General features: G+C 36.8%; 2 protein-coding genes across 2 annotated transcripts; one reads left to right on the top strand and one right to left on the bottom strand.

Annotated features, from left to right (window-relative positions):
* Window positions 1-5053: 5053 nt before the first annotated feature.
* On the bottom strand, window positions 5054-11245 carry LOC144959226 (uncharacterized). The gene is made up of 3 exons (XM_078891767.1): window positions 10744-11245; window positions 9575-9701; window positions 5054-5407 (listed from the first exon to the last, which is right to left on the bottom strand). The coding sequence occupies exons 1-3, from the start codon at window positions 11175-11177 to the stop codon at window positions 5054-5056; spliced, it is 915 nt and encodes a 304-aa protein (XP_078747893.1). The 5' UTR covers window positions 11178-11245.
* On the top strand, window positions 5524-6948 carry LOC144958929 (uncharacterized). The gene has a single exon (XM_078891228.1). The coding sequence runs from the start codon at window positions 5524-5526 to the stop codon at window positions 6517-6519; it is 996 nt and encodes a 331-aa protein (XP_078747354.1). The 3' UTR covers window positions 6520-6948.
* Window positions 11246-16133: the final 4888 nt, after the last annotated feature.

Raw genomic sequence — 16133 nt, 5'->3', positions numbered from 1 at the left:
AACTCACTACACGCTACACGGGACTCGCTACATGCTACACGCGTGTAGAAAGATATGGACATACTCACTTAATTTGCTACACGTCTAGTTCTAGATCCGGCGAACATGGACGACTACAAGGAAAAATTGATTGAAAAAAATGGTAAGGGCAAAGCCCCTTCTCTGGGATCTGGGAAGAGTTCTTCATCAGTATTCTCAAGAAGATGACGGAATGGATGCTGGAACTCTCCTCGTGATTCTCTGAGAAGGAAATGTTCTCGGCACCATATGCTTTGTCTCTTTCGTTTTCTTCAGAGTATCTTCTTCGTCGGAAGAATTCATCTTCGGAGGAAATAAAACAAAATTCCTCGGTCTCTGGCAAGATATGAAAAAAAATTTGAGCATTTATATAGCGCAATATCCACTTAACGTGCTCAATGCGCATTACAAGGGGTCCCTGGTCAACAGCAACATTTAAAATGTAGGACGAGACATGACGCCTGTTAGGCGATATTACAATTTTTCGGACAAAGACAACGCTGTTAACGGCCAGGTACTCATTTTACACCTGAGTACGGTGAGAGAATGTGAGTAAAGAGTCTTTTCCAAGGACTCAACTATGCGCCGAGCGAGGCTCGAACCCAGGACCTTCCGATCCGAAAGCGAGTGTCATACCACTAGACCACATAGCCGCACATGAAGCATGTAGAATAATAGTGTGAAGTGATATAGCCCAGGGTATAAAACGTGTAGCATGTAGCGTGTAGTTCTATGGCCCGTCAGCCTAATAAACATAAACAATATTAACCAACTTACAAAACTTTGCCTCGCCAAGAACGTTTATTGATGATATGTGTTTTAGTAAAATATTCACAACATTTCCAGCGAGATCAAACTTACCGCCATAATCGTTTATCGTATTATTGATGTTGATAGGTTGAACTTGACGTAAGTCAGTTCTTTGTTATTACTTTTAGCCAGCCATTTTATGAGTAGTTCTCACTAAATTTTATTAATCAGACTATAGATAGTATGCGCTTGGCCAAGGAGTTCACAACATTGCCATCCGGAAGTATAACGGATCAACACACAAACTCTGTGTAACCATGAACTTTTATAGTCTGGTTAATACAGTTTAGTAAGAACAACTCACAAACGCGGATGGCAAAAACAATAACAAAAGCCTGAGTGACGCAGATGACGTCACTCAGGCCTTTGTTATTGTTTTTGCCATCCGCGTTTGTGAGTTGTTCTCACTAAACGGAAGTACAACGGACCATCACACAAAACTATGTATGACCATAAACTTTTATAGTCTGGTTTAATACAGCTAAGTAAGAATCACTCACAAACGCGGATGGCAAAATACAATAACAAAGGCTTGAGTGACGTCATCTTCGTTCTATCTATATATAATATGCGCTTGGCTAAGAAGCTCACAACATTGCCATCCGGAAGTATAACGACACAAAACTACGTGTAACCTTAAACGTTTATAGTATGGATAATACAGCTAAGTGAGAATTACTCATAAACGCGGATGTCAAAAACAATAACAATGAACCGAGTGCTTCGATCTATCTATAGACAGTTCGAAGATGACGTCACTCAGGTCTTTGTTATTGTTTTTTGCCATCCGCGTTTATGAGTAATGCTCACTGAACTGTATTAACCTGACTATAAACGTTCATGGATACACACAGTTTTGTGTGTTGGTCCGTTATACTCCGGATGGCAATGTTTAGTCCGTTTTCTTAGCGGCAAGTTCCGTGCGTTTTGTGCACTTTTTGTAACCAGCAAACTAAGTATACAAATTGGTGCAGAAAATTGTGAAGATTCGAAAAATAGGTGGCTCCAAATACCATTTTTATTGAAAAGACCTTAAAATTTGTCGTAAAGTCTAGTGAAAACGCGCACTTTGTGACGTTTTGGCGCTCGATGACAAAAGTATTTTTAAAAAAACATTCTCACCCATTAAGAACATCTTGATGTGTTTTTGATCGTGGACATATGTTTGTTTTAATGTTTTCCATTATTATTTACCAAAAATATAGCTTTTAATTATTTTAAAACATTTTTTTTTTGGTCTTCTGACCGCAGAAAAAAACCCAATAAAAATTGTCCTTTTTTGCCCGTGCAACAAAACTATGAGTCATTAGGTCGACCTATCCTTTACTAAGTATGTACTAGGATGTTAGCGCCTGTAAACGAAAAAAACAACAACAAGAGACTAAAAAAAAATATTTAAAGCAGTTAAAGAGGTTTCTTTCAACCATTGTGTACAGTACAATAATTGCTAAATCGAAATGCGGTTTTGTCACCTGTCACCGCCTCTCCCTTCGAGATAACGACAGCTCCATCTACCGACAATGGCATCATGTGTTGTCTAAAAAATAACTGAGAGAATGAGTTTTGTCTTTTGAACGATGTCAACAAACTACAATTTTATTTTGTGCAATCGATATTCATTGAAAAGGTAAGGAACAATCTTTTTCATCTATTATAAATGTCTTATATCATCGTGATGTTATTTTACTTTATGCGCATGCTAGTGCGATAAGGATTGCGCAATGTATGACAAAAGAATTGAGTTGTGAAAAAAGAATTGGGTCAGATCAAAGCTGAGTCACAGTCATATCATAAGCCCCCAGGATGCAAAAGATAGAGTAAGATTATGGCCCATGCTTGGATTTGAACATATTTTTCTATCTTAGTATAATATAAGTTACATGTGCTATGTCAGTACTAAATTTAGACCCTTTTAGATTCGATTAGATATAGATTAGCCTGTCGATGATTGATGATAGAATAACGGTGTTTATCATTACTGCTGACCGAGAAAGAAAAAACATAACTAATTTATTATTAACTCAGTTGATCAAAAAAAGAACATCTCCACACACAATTCTACCAATACACGCTAATATTCACACACATTGCTTTACCTTTTGCATGTTTGTTATATTTCTACTTGCCAGCCTCACAGTCCTTTGTTTCCTTAAAAGCATCATGCCTGGGGACCTCGTCAAATGGGAATCCTAGTTTGATTTGCTGAATGGTCAAGATTGCAAGGACTAAAGTTCCATTCTAACAGGTATTTGGAAGTATGTGTTCGTTGTGTGTGTGTTGATGTTGTTGTTGTTTTATTGTTGTTTTGCAGAGAATCTTACCACTGAGCTATCCAAGCCCCGTCAACTAATATGTGTTTAACCTTTCTCACGCAAACACACACACAAATACACACTAACACGCATACACACACACACACACACACTCGCACGCACACAAACTTGTTCATTCTGTCATCTCTCAAGCTACCCTATATCGCCTTAAGATGGTAACATTTTCTGTAACTTGAGAAACTACGTAATTCACACTTTGTAGGAAATAACTTTAAATATTGTCTCTTGAGTATGTCATGGGGTTTTGATTTATTTTTCTTTCCTTCCTAGAATGCGCTAATATGGCAGGAGGAAAGAAGCGGCAGACATCCATTGTCGACTGTAAAAATCTGAACAAAGTTCCAAGACTCGATCAAGCTTCCCCTGAAATTGACTGGTCGAAGTGCCTGTTTTGTCAAGAAACCATTGAAAATTCTCCTCTCACAAACCCTAAAAAAGCAACCAAGTTAAATTGTATTGAAGACACTTATGTTGCCATTTCTGAGGATATCAAACTTTTTCATGACTCAGGTAGATTGCCAATAGCATTGAAATTCAATATTAACCAACCTGTGAAATGTCTTGCTAGTTTTTTGAGAGACAATGATGATGGACTTTACCCAGGGGCGGTTGGTCACATTGTATTTAAGGCGGCACAAATCCGAAATACAGAATCAAATTTTATTGGTCTAGTTAATTTAACTTAATTTGACCTACTTTGTATGTGTGTGTGTATGTGTGTGTGTGTGTGTGGAGGGCGGTATTGCAATTGTTTGCATATGTGCGTGTATTTGTGTGTGCGTGTATGTGTGTGTGTGTGTGTTAGAATATTAACGAGACATACTCACAAAAGAGCATCAATTATCTTGGACAAAACTTGTCTGTTAACTTTCACTTGTTCATTATAACGACTCACAGACGCAGCATGTCCTGTTTCCAACTGATTTCTTATATCTACAACGATGAAAAGTTTATATTTAACAGCATCTGTGACATGGCTATTTGATTCAGAATGTTTCTTCAGTGCCTGAGAGATGTGCGCAATATCACTGAATCCTCCTGTTGTCCGTTATAGCATACATCACCAAAAATCAAGCAATAAAAACAATGAAGCGTTTTACGGCTTTCACTGGCAGTAAGCCATTCAACATTTTAAAAATAATCATTATTAAATCGGCGCTGTCTCCTCGGAGTGTTAGAAACTAAGTTAAAAATCACTGGTTTGTGTGGACCTAAATCTTTCACCACTATTTTCTCTTGAGGGGATAAGTGTCGGAATTGATTATCAATTAAAAAATCAACATGATTCATGACTGGTACAAATTACAGAAAACTTTTAATAAAGATTCAAAATAAAACATTTTTCATAAAAATGAACAGCATAACATTTTTGATATAAGATAACAAACTTAGAATTAATAAACAAGACAACAGCGATATAATTTCATCGAATACTTAACTTATGACACACAATAGAAATATTAAATATACATTTAATCAGAGCAATGCACACCACACATACACAGTTGATAAGTATACTTTGAGAGTGACATGCACGAATGTAGAGGACTTACCGGGGATGAACCGGGGTCAGGTTTTTATTTATAGTACCATGGGGCTCTTCTCGGTGCATACTTTGTTTACTGTTCTTTTTTATATTTAATATATATTTAAGCAAAACAAACAATGATGAAATATATATTTATTGCCACTCTCTTCATCCGTATATCTAAGTGAAGCAAAGCCTCTTCTTTCAGTGATAAAACTGATATGGTTTTAATTTATCCCAAGTAGGACCTCAGGGCGTGCATCGCTAGATTGGCCGTCTTGGCCTAATTATTTTAGCAGTGAAAGACAATAGTTAGTTGGGGAGGGAGGGTGGAGGGAGATTGGGGAGTGGTAACTAACTTTCTTCAAGGTACAACGGATGTTACTCTTCCATAACGGTGCTCAAACCACAAGACAGATTGAGATTGCTTTCTTGTCTCTTCTTCAAGACACTTAATTGCTGCATCTGTCATACTTTTTGTCACTGCCTCTAGAAACTTGTCCTTAGAATTTTTTATTGCTTTCTCAATGGTCAATGGCACATCATTTGTACAACTGAGAGATTTCAGCACGACTGAATTAGGAAAACGTTGTTTAATATCATCCAAATCTACAGTTTTTGTTGAGATTTTTGGACGAGCAGGAACTGGAGTCGAACAGTTATCTTCACCATGTTTTGGTTTCTTAAAGTTGATATCACGAAGTCTTGCCGGTTGGACCTGATGAGAAAGAATAAACGATGACTTGTTAAACATATATATATATATATATATATATATATATATATATATATGTAGTGTAATTATTAAATTATTGCACATATTCTAACTTTTCTATGTTTCTTCTTTCAGGAACTCAAACAGATGGCAGTGTCTCTGACATTGTTGAAAAGTGTGTAAGGGACTGTTTGAATCTTCGTGGGATATTGGCTGAATTGAGGGAAGAAAATAATAAACTTAAGAGAGATTTGGCAGATCAACGATTTACTTTCAACAATGTAAAGAAAGACATTCATTTTTTCGCAGGAGTGACTATTGACTGTTTCACATTTTTATCAACGGAACTTGCTCCTGTTCTTCAAAACAAATCAATTTCTTGTGATGATCAGTTGTTATTGGTTTTGATGAAAATTAGACATTTTAGCAGCAATATAGATTTAGCATTAAGATTCAGGATTTCCAATTCATCAGTGGCGAGAGTCATTCATAAAGTAATTCCTGTTTTAGCTACTTTTTTAAGACCATTGATTGTGTGGCCAGAAAGAGATGTCTGCCAGAGGAACATGTCATCTCTTTTTAAGTGTTTTCCAAATGTCATTTCTACTATAGATTGTTTCGAAGTTCCATTTTCTAGGCCCGATGGACTCACTGCCAGAGCTCAAACATGGAGCAATTACAAACATTGCAATACTGTAAAATTCCTCATCTCCATAACGCCTTGTGGAGCAATTTCATTTGTGTCGGCTGGATGGGGAGGGAGAGTTTCAGATAAACAAATCACATGCGACTCTGGCTTTTTGGATAAACTTGAGCATGGAGATGAGATTCTAGCTGACAGAGGATTTTTGATTAGTTCTGAATGTGCTGCGAGAGGAGTTACAGTTCATTTGCCTGCTTTCACTAAGGGAAAGAAGCAGTTAACAGGAAAGGAGGTTGTTACTTCTAGACAGCTGTCTCGTCTTAGAATTCACGTAGAGAGAGTCATTGGCTTTGTTAAAAAGTACAAAATTCTACAGGGCCGACTGACGATTAACCTTGTTCCCCTCTTGGATGATATTGTCGTTATCGTAGCAGGTCTTGTTAATCTACAGCCTTCTCTTCTTCCCAGTTAAGATTAATTTATATATTATCTAGAAATAGGACACTAACATATGTGACGAACAGTGTTATATTGGAATGAACTAGAGCTGAAGATTGAATTTAAATTGAGCATGTTATGATTAAAAAGTTTGAGACTTTGACTAGTTGGAGAAAATGCGTTCCGGCTTCTAAATGGGGTTCAATAAATCAAATAGAATTTCATAATTTTGTCTTAAAAATCAGTTTTCCATGACTAATTCACCCCGATTTAATACATGGTGGATCACATATAAAAGAGAGAGATTGTAGTGTTATTTCCTTTGCAATGTTTCAAATATGAGTTGAGATCTTCATTCCAAGCTAGGAATCATGGTGATAAATGGTTAAAGCTTCATTTTCGATAATGTTGAGATGTAAACCTTTTTACTGGCGCTGGAATGACCTAGATATGTCGCAATCGCTGCGACACGGTTAACGACAAACAAATATTGACCTTTTATACAGCGCTATATCCACTAAGCCCTTTACTAGCGGTCCCTGGTAACAGCAACACTTAACATTTAAAACGGAACATGATGCCTATTAGGCAACATTACAATTTTGTTTTTGGACAGAGAGAACACTGTACTCATTTTGCACCTGAGTATGATGAGAGAATGTGAGTAAAAAGCCTTTTCCAAGGACTCAACTATGCACCAGGCGAGGCTCAACCCCAGGGCCTTCCGGTCCGAAGGCAAGTGTCATAATACAAGACCACATAGCCGCAGTCTTTCACAAAATAGTGTTGTTTGTTTTTTTTAAATTTGTTGACACATTTCAGGTTTGAATAACTCCAAAGCTATGTAAGATTCCATCAAACTTTTTTCTGCCATAGGTGTGGTCTATTGTTAAACCTTAATATCAATCGCAACTTGAACTTGAATAAATTATGCACATATGGCAAATAACTGTTTTGTCAATAAAAAAAAAACCCATTGTATATGTCAATGATTAATTTTTAACATTTAGATATTTAGAAGGGAAATTGTATTAGAGAGAGCAATCATTGCGATTATGGGATTTTATTTTGTACTGCTGAACTGCAGTATCGGTACAATGTTTTTAAAATTAAAATGAAAATATATATCAATTTCATTGAAAGATAAAAAAAAAAAAGAAGTAGTCCATCAGAGCCATAATGCCCATGGAGCCTGAATTTGTGTAGCGTGAAACGGACAATAACAATTGCCTGTTACCCTTTGGATAGGACACTAGTCTCTCGCTGAGATATAATAGACCCAGCTACCCATGCACTGCTGGGTAGACAGGGGAATCAGATAAAAACTCTTGACTGCACTTTGGATTGATCCCATTGCATATGAAGCGCTTATGGGAACCCTTGTTAATTTAGCAATAAATATACTGTTTTATCATGCAAATTGAGTATTTTTTGGGAAGAAGTATGCCGTTAGAATTGATAAATGTAGTACTTTACCTCTTGTTTAAATTTTGTATTTTGTTATTTCTTTGTGGAATATTGCAACACATTTTCAATTTCATTGATTACCTCTATAATGCTGGATTGTTCTCGGAATAAAATTTAGTTATCTTTTCAAGCTGCTTTCCTCTGTAAATTATATTTATCATATTATGGTACTGTGACTATGGCTTAATTGCTGGGAAGTGGAAATCAGAAAATAGGGCTAGGACTGCTAATTTACTAAGAAGTTAATCTCTTGTTTGGTCTAACCAGAAGCCAATGATATTAATATGGGCTTACTTATCTAGTCTCACTTGTATTGATTTACAATTTACAATGATTATTGCTCTTCACTTATTTCATACCACTCTACTTATACAACCACCACCACATTATTGTCCCTACCAACGCTAATACTACACTCCCACCAATACTACAACTACCACCACATCATCATTCCTACCTCTGATACTACACCACCACATCATCATCCCCACCACCACTACTACTACAACTACCACCACTACTACTACAACTACCACCACATTACCATCCTATCACCACAACTACTACAAGCAATCATTCTCACCCCAGTCTTACATCTGTCCATATATAGCTTGTGCGGCTATAAGGTAGAGTGGTATGGCTCGAGTTTTCAGGTCCGAAGGTTCAGGGTTCGAGACATGCTCTGAGTGGTGCAAAGTTGAATAATTGGAAAAGTGTCTTTACTCACATTGTTACCGTACTCAGGTGTAAAATGAGTACCTGGTCGTTTACAGCATTTTCTCTGCTGGAATAAAATGTAATATCGCCTAAAAGGTGTCGGGTCCCGTCATACATGTTGAGTGTTGCTGTTGGTTAGGGGCCCCTAATAAAGCGCTTTGAGCAAGTTTAGTGGATATTGGATTATATAAATGCTCTAGTTTTTCGGATTTTTAAATAAAGTGTAGTATTAATCCTCCCCTGATTCGCGTGGGACACAGAGGCACAGCTATCATTACCATTCATATCCGATTATTATATCTGACGTGCTTGATATCTCTTTGTTATTCATTCATAACAAACTGTTGTTTAGCAGACATGCTTGCGCTAAAAATTTGGATGGAGAATTTAAAGTTATGCCCATGTATTTCTAAATTGAATCCCGCAAAGTTTAATAAGCAGGAATCAACATACATTTCTTTTTTCCTTTTCCCCCCTTCAGGCTGAAGGGTAAACCATTTATTTCAGAGGGGCGTTTTAATATTTATATTCTATTTACGGAAGGTTGTGATAAATTAAAAAAAAAAAAGATGAGCATTTTCATTTATATTCGTGCAATATCCACTAAATGTGCTCAAAGCACTTTACAGCAACACTTGACATGATGGACAAGTTGTGTCGCCTTCAAGGCGAAATTACACTTTTTTAAATTCTTCGACAAATACAACACTGTTTTCTACCAGGTGCCCATTTTACAATTGAGTGCGTTGAGAGAATGTGAGTAAAGAGCCTCTTCCAAGGACTCACAAAGCAACAGTAGTTAGTAGCGGGTTGTTACGAAAAGTGGGTTTTTAGGTAGTTACAACTGTATTAAAATGGTGGCGATTTAGGCTATCATCAATATAAAAAGATGTTTGTAATCCAACCTTTCTTTTCGCTGTTGAGTTCCAATTACACAGTTCACTTGTTGAGGCTGTCTGCGTTAACCCAGTTCTGTTTGCAAATTCAACTTTGAAACAAAGTGCTGCAGCATGACTGCATGTTTTTCCAATCCTGCAACAAAATAAAATTGAAGAGAGTCAAAGCTTTTCGTAGGCCAATTTTTAAAGTGGCTGAATGTAACAAGGGCAAGAGATTGCTCTGCAGCTCAATCAGTAGAGAATCCAGCAGGGCAATTAACCCGTGCTTCAGTTAAGATAATCAAACCTTCTATGTACCAAAATACAGTGCGCATGACCTTTACAGCAGAGTCTCTCATCTTTGCTTTTTGGGGTTTCGGTTCCCCACGGATTTTCCTTTGAAATTTCAGGAAAACGTTCTCAATTTTCAAAGCAGAGGATAATTCATAACTTTCCTGAAATTTCATGCACATCAAATCATACCTTCATAGTCAGCACAATTTATATTTGTTCAACCCTCATACTGGGACAGACTTGCCAACCAATATTATTTCTCATTTCATAATATACTTTTAGGTCCAACATTTAATATGGGATGTTGATTACAATATGCCGAGTGCAAAAAGTCAGAGTTTGAAGCAAAAAGGGGGAAATTATAAAATTGGAATAGTTAAGGTCATTAAATTCGTTATCCACCTAAATGAGAACATGAGTAGCCAGACAGATGATTGTCATGGGAATTGCTACCCTCTTCAAGCTTGATAAATCTCTATATATTTAGTGAATGTTAGATTTTAAATTTTATTTGGTTGCACATGTTGAAAATATAATTTTTTGAGGGGAAAAACTATGAAAAAATTAATATCGAAAGGGTTTATTATTATTAATAGCCTAGCGAAATGTCGGAGAATATTGAATGTTAATGTTAACATAATCACTTTTCTCCTCCCAACCTTAGGCCGTTACCAGTGGCGTAGATAATTATTATTTCTTTATTTTGCTGTTTGTTTTCTACCACTTTTTTGTGAAAGAAAAATAAAATAAAGGCAAGGCCACCATACCATGGGGTGGTCCGTGCACGATTTAGTGAAGTCACTTGATTTTATTTTCCAGCTCCAATCCACATCATAAAAACAATAACAAAATTCTATAACTATAACTTAATTCTAATAGAGGCAAATTGAAAAATAACTTACCCGGCCATACATGTGCAGTGAGTCGTGATTATTTTTGCAGTTTCCACCTCGAGTATAACGTATGTGTCATACAATTTTGAGTTTTGTCCTTGTCGTTGACTCGGTAAAACCTTTGATTTCAAGGCACAGTACTCAGCTGACGTTCCATTTGAAGGCATGTGAATTAGAATCTCCTGAACATGGCCGTTAATGGCATAATTATATCCATCCATACTTTTGAAGGCCTTTGTTTCTTCAAGGCTGTAAAGGCATGTTTCATGGATAAAATAATTTACAATGTCAAAATAACCTAGAGAAGGCCATCTTCTTGGATTGTTTATCCACTCAATTGAAGTGTCTCCAAACGGATCGGGAAAAGACGATCCATCACGTAATTTTAATTTATTTTGATAAATGTTTCTATCCTGAGGTGAAAGAGAATTAACGTAATCCATTGTTTCAGATAATAAATTTGTAAAAAGAGAAAAGAAGCTGGAAAATAATCTCAATGCGGTGTCGGCGATTCGATAGTCTTACTTCCACTATTATTTTGATGATCAGCTGATTGACTCTTGCCTCCTGGGTAATCTCGCGGGCTTTTTTCAGAACGAGGGGTGGGAGTGGCTAATAGGATAAGGACAGGACGGCCAAACGAAGACTGGCTCATATAAACAAAAAAAAAACGTCCCCACCACACCACACCCTCCGCTCATTGTCACCCCGCGCAGGCAACGGGGGAAAGATGAAACGTGCCGATTTGACGCTACCTTCGCGGAGCGACGCACGAGTCATCAAATATTAAATTCAAAACAAAAAGCAGTATGTGCTAAATTTTTAATTTTATCAAAATTTTAAAATTGAAGTTTTTTGTTTGGCTGACATGTTAATCTACGGAAAATATAGGGCGGCACAAAACAACTTCGCTCTATTGACCGACCGCCAGTGACTTTACCATAAGAATTGCAGACACAGGTTTCATAAATCAAAACTCAAAAGGCTTGCAAAGAAGATAAATCAATGTAATAGTGAAGCAGTTGCAAGTCCTGATACAAGAGGCACATTAAACACATCACATATAAGCAAACACTGCTTGTTTTGTAAGGGATGTGAAGGGGAATTGACTGAGGTCCGGACTCCTGCTCTTTCACAAAAGTCTACTAGGAAGCTGTCCTTCTTTCAGATACAAGTATTCTTAGAGTATTTGCGGAGGGTGATCTTATTGCGATGGAAGCAAAGTATCATAAGCCTTGCCTTATACTGTTCCACAGAAGAGCAGACGATTTTAGATGTAAAAATACTTCAAACAACAAATACAAAACACACATTGCAGAATGCAAACAGGATATTGTCAATTTTATTGATCAACAACAAGCTCGCACAGACACAAATGTTGTGTTTAAGCTGAATGATCTCTACAATTTACTTTTGTCAAAATTAAATGCCATAAATTTGTCGGATGTATATGTACATAAAACTAGATTCAAAGAAAATTTACTATCGAGAGTTCCTTCTTTAATGGAATACAGGGATGGGCGGGAAGTCTTGCTTACTTTCAAAGAGGGGAATATTATTTCACAAGCAGCTATTTCCGATTTAGATTCAAATGATGATCTTGCAATACAAAAGGCAGTTGATATTATAAGAGCAGAAATAAGAAATCATACATTCATATCACCCCTCAATATAGATCATGATAGCATTGTCAATAGTGTACCACACAAATTAGTGAAAATTGTGAATGGCATTTTAAGTGGTCAGTGTTCGCTAAGTTTAGGTCATCAGAATCGACATACCATGACAATTTCACAGCTTATCATGTTTAACCACAACAACAAAAGCCCGCAAAATTCAGGTAGCACTAGAAAACAGTTGTCCAAGGAAACCCCAATCCCCGTTTATTTAGGAGTCATGGTTTTTGCCAAAACCAGAAAGAAAGGTCTTATTGATAAACTGTCTGCTCTGGGTTTATCAATATCCTATACTAGGGTAAAAGATATTACAGCTGAAACTAGTAAAAGAATTTGCCAGTTCTATAAAGAGACAAGTATTTCAACATCATCCAGAGATTTGTCTGTTTGTTGTTTGACAGAGCAACCAACTTATCTGCTGTCAATGAATGCCGGCGTGAACTTTTTACAAAAAAGTCACGCCTTCCAGACAATATGCCACCAACTCGTGAAGCTCTCAAACAGCATTTAAATCGAGCCGTTTACCAAGCTGGTTATGTATGGAAACGCTCTCTTGCTAAAGACCCTAGTCTTCCTTCCAAATCAGATTTTGGTTGGAAAGAAGATGGGATGCCAAAGTGGTCCACTTTGACTGACCTTACACATGCCTCACAAAATCTGATTAAATGTAACTGTTCATCAAAGGGATGCTCCAAAAGATGCAATTGTGTTAAGGCATCTCTTCCATGTACTCTGTTATGTGCCTGCAATGGTCAATGTTCTAGAGACAATGATTGACTTTAAACACGTTTTTCAATTGTATGTTTTCAACAATGTAATTTTAAAAAAGGGATGTAAATCTATAATAATGCTGCTGTTAAATATGTACACAGAAAAAAATGTTTTAAATGGTTCAATTCTTCATTGAATAAATATGAATTGTACAATATATATATAAATTTAAACGTGTTATTTGCTATATGATAGAGATACATTGTACTCTTATGTTTGAGAGTGATTGTACGTGTGTGTCGGGAGGAGAAGGGGTACTTGCTTTGGCGGTTGAATTGTCTATTATTGTTTTTTTTTTTTTAAATCAAATTAATATTGCTTGATTTTAGAGGATGTGAAGATTAAAAAATGTTTTTGAAATGCATGGCATTTCAAATATATGTCAGATTCTAAACCATTTAAACAGTTTCCAGGAAGGAGATATATATATTTTTTAAATTTCCTGAAAAATCCCAATTGAATTTCGTATTTTCTTATATATTTCAATAAAATTCAAATGGAAAAATATTTTCTGAGTCCAAAGTAGGCAAGGGAATAGCAAAATAACCACATCATTATAAAATATTTATAAAACAGTAATTTTTTGAGAAAAAAAAATAAAATGTTGAAAAAATGTATTTTGTCACCTTTAAAGGGCAATAACTCGTGGTTCCAGCTATATTTCAACTTGGAGCCACCTATTTTCGAAATCCTCATAAAATTCTGCACTTTGTGTGAAAATTTCATGCTGGTTACACGATTTGCACAATTTTTCCATTAAGGGAACGGACAAGTTATGAGCTTCTTAGCCAAGCGCACACTATCTATAGACAGTACGCGCTTGGCTAAGAAACTCACAATATTGCCATCCGGAAATATGACGGACCAACACACAAAACTGCGTGTAATCTTGGTCGTGACATTCTACCTATAGATAGTATGCGCTTGGCAAAGAAGCTCATAACATTGCCATCCGGAAGTATAACGGACCAACACACAAAACTGTGTGTATCCATGAACGTTTATAGTCGGGTTAATACAGTTCAGTGAGCATTACTCATAATCGCGGATGGCAAAAAAAAAACAATAACAAAGACCTGAGTGACGTCATCTTCGAACTATAGATAGAATGAAGTTGACGTCACTCTGGTATTTGTTATTGTTTTTTTTTTGCCATCCACGTTTATGAGTAATACTCACTAAACGGTATTATCTAGACTATAAAACGTTCAAGGTTAAACACAGTTTTGTGTGTTTGTCCGTTATACTTCCGGATGACAATGTTATGAACTTCTTTGCCAAGCGCATACTCTCTATAGATAGAATGAAGTTGACGTCACTCATGTCTTTGTTATTGTTTTTTTTTTTTTTGTTTTTTTTTTGTTTTTGCGCCTTTTATAGCCTGCTTAATAAATTTAAGTGAGAATTACTCATAAACGTGGATGGCAAAAAAAAACAAAAAAAAAAAAAACAAACTAACACTGACCTGAGCCTGAGTTCTATCTATAGATAGAATGCGCTTGGCCAAGGAGTTCACAACATTGCCATCCGGAAGTATAACGGACCAACACACAAACTCTGTGTAACCATGAACTTTTATAGTCTGGTTAATACAGTTTAGTGAGAACAACTCACAAACGCGGATGGCAAAAACAATAACAAAGGCCTGAGTGACGTCATCTGCATACTATCTATAGATAGAATGCGCTTGGCCAAGGAGTTCACAACATTGCCATCCGGAAGTATAACGGACCAACACACAAACTCTGTGTAACCATGAACTTTTATAGTTTGGTTAATACAGTTTAGTGAGAACAACTCACAAACGCGGATGGCAAAAACAATAACAAAGGCCTGAGTGACGTCATCTGCATACTATCTATAAACGATCATGGTTACACACAGTTTTATGTACTGTGTTGATCCGTTATACTTCCGAATGGCAATGTTGTGAACTTCTTAGCCGATCGCATACTATTTATTGTAGATCTGTTATTAATCTCGATGCTATTCAAAATAGTTTAATGGTGAGAATAAATTTATTTCAAAATATTGAAGGTACGTTTTACTTTTTTAAAAATTCAAACAAAAAAAAAAACAACAAACAGATAAACAATAACAAAAAAATAACAACAGAAACCCCCCCCCCCCCCAAAAAAAAAAAAGAAAAACAATTAAATAAAAACCAAAAAAAAAAAAAAGAAGAAAATTCCCAACAACCACCCCCCCTCAAAAAAAAAAAAAAACAAAAAAACAAAACAAACAAACAAAGAAAAATGAATTCGGTAGACCAACAAAAACGTAAAAAAAAAATATTAAGAATTATGCCCTAAGGCTGACGGCCATAGATCTACACGTACATGCTACACGTTTTAAAGTTGTATAGAAAAATAAAATCTCGTTGTCTCTCTTATGCGGGGCCATACAACTCACTACACGCTACACGGGTGCACCATCGGTTTTAATAGAACACGCTCCAACAATTTGTAAAGACAGCTCAGCAGCGATATGGGTCTGTAACTGTCTGCCTCCTTCGCCGGCTTCCCTGGCTTCAGAATGGCAACTATCTTTGCGTGCTTCCACACTTGTGGAAGCTTTCCCTTTGCAAGGATGTCAGACATTGCCTCTGCTAGCCAGGCCCGTGCCCTGGGGCCCAGATGCGTCACCATATCGGGATATACACCATCTATCCCTGCTGCTTTGCCGTTCTTTACTTCGCTAATGGCTGCACCCACTTCTCGGGGACTGAACGGGGCCGTCCAGTCCGACTCCTCCGCAGGTAGCGAGTCCAAAATCGTACGGTACGCCTTGCGGACACCGCGCTCAAAAGCCTGATTAGGGACCCGCTTATTACGGTTCTTAATATTCTTGGCAATTGTGTCTGCCTCGCATTCCGGTGCAGCCTTCGCGAAATTCCGATCTGGGTCCAATTTCTTTATCAGACGCCAAGCGTGGCGGCTGGAGTGTGTAAAG

This window comes from Berghia stephanieae, chromosome 13, assembly GCF_034508935.2.
Source record: "Berghia stephanieae isolate SIO BIC M18660-M18661 chromosome 13, UCSD_Bste_1.3, whole genome shotgun sequence".
Taxonomy (NCBI): Eukaryota; Metazoa; Mollusca; class Gastropoda; order Nudibranchia; family Aeolidiidae; genus Berghia; species Berghia stephanieae.
Note: the sequence above shows the minus strand (reverse complement) of the source record. Positions and strands in the feature narration are given on the sequence as shown.

What these genes read in the sequence shown, in the direction of transcription:
- LOC144958929 (XM_078891228.1), top strand. Translation starts at nt 5,524, where the DNA reads ATGTTTCTTCTTTCAGGAACTCAAACAGATGGCAGTGTCTCTGACATT.
- LOC144959226 (XM_078891767.1), bottom strand. Translation starts at nt 11,177, where the DNA reads ATGGATTACGTTAATTCTCTTTCACCTCAGGATAGAAACATTTATCAA. An exon ending in CACTGCACATGTATGGCCGG is followed by an intron (nt 9,702 to 10,743) that starts GTAAGTTATTTT and finishes ATTTTGTTGCAG; the next exon opens with GATTGGAAAAACATGCAGTC. An exon ending in ACTCAACAGCGAAAAGAAAG is followed by an intron (nt 5,408 to 9,574) that starts GTTGGATTACAA and finishes CTTTCTCATCAG; the next exon opens with GTCCAACCGGCAAGACTTCG.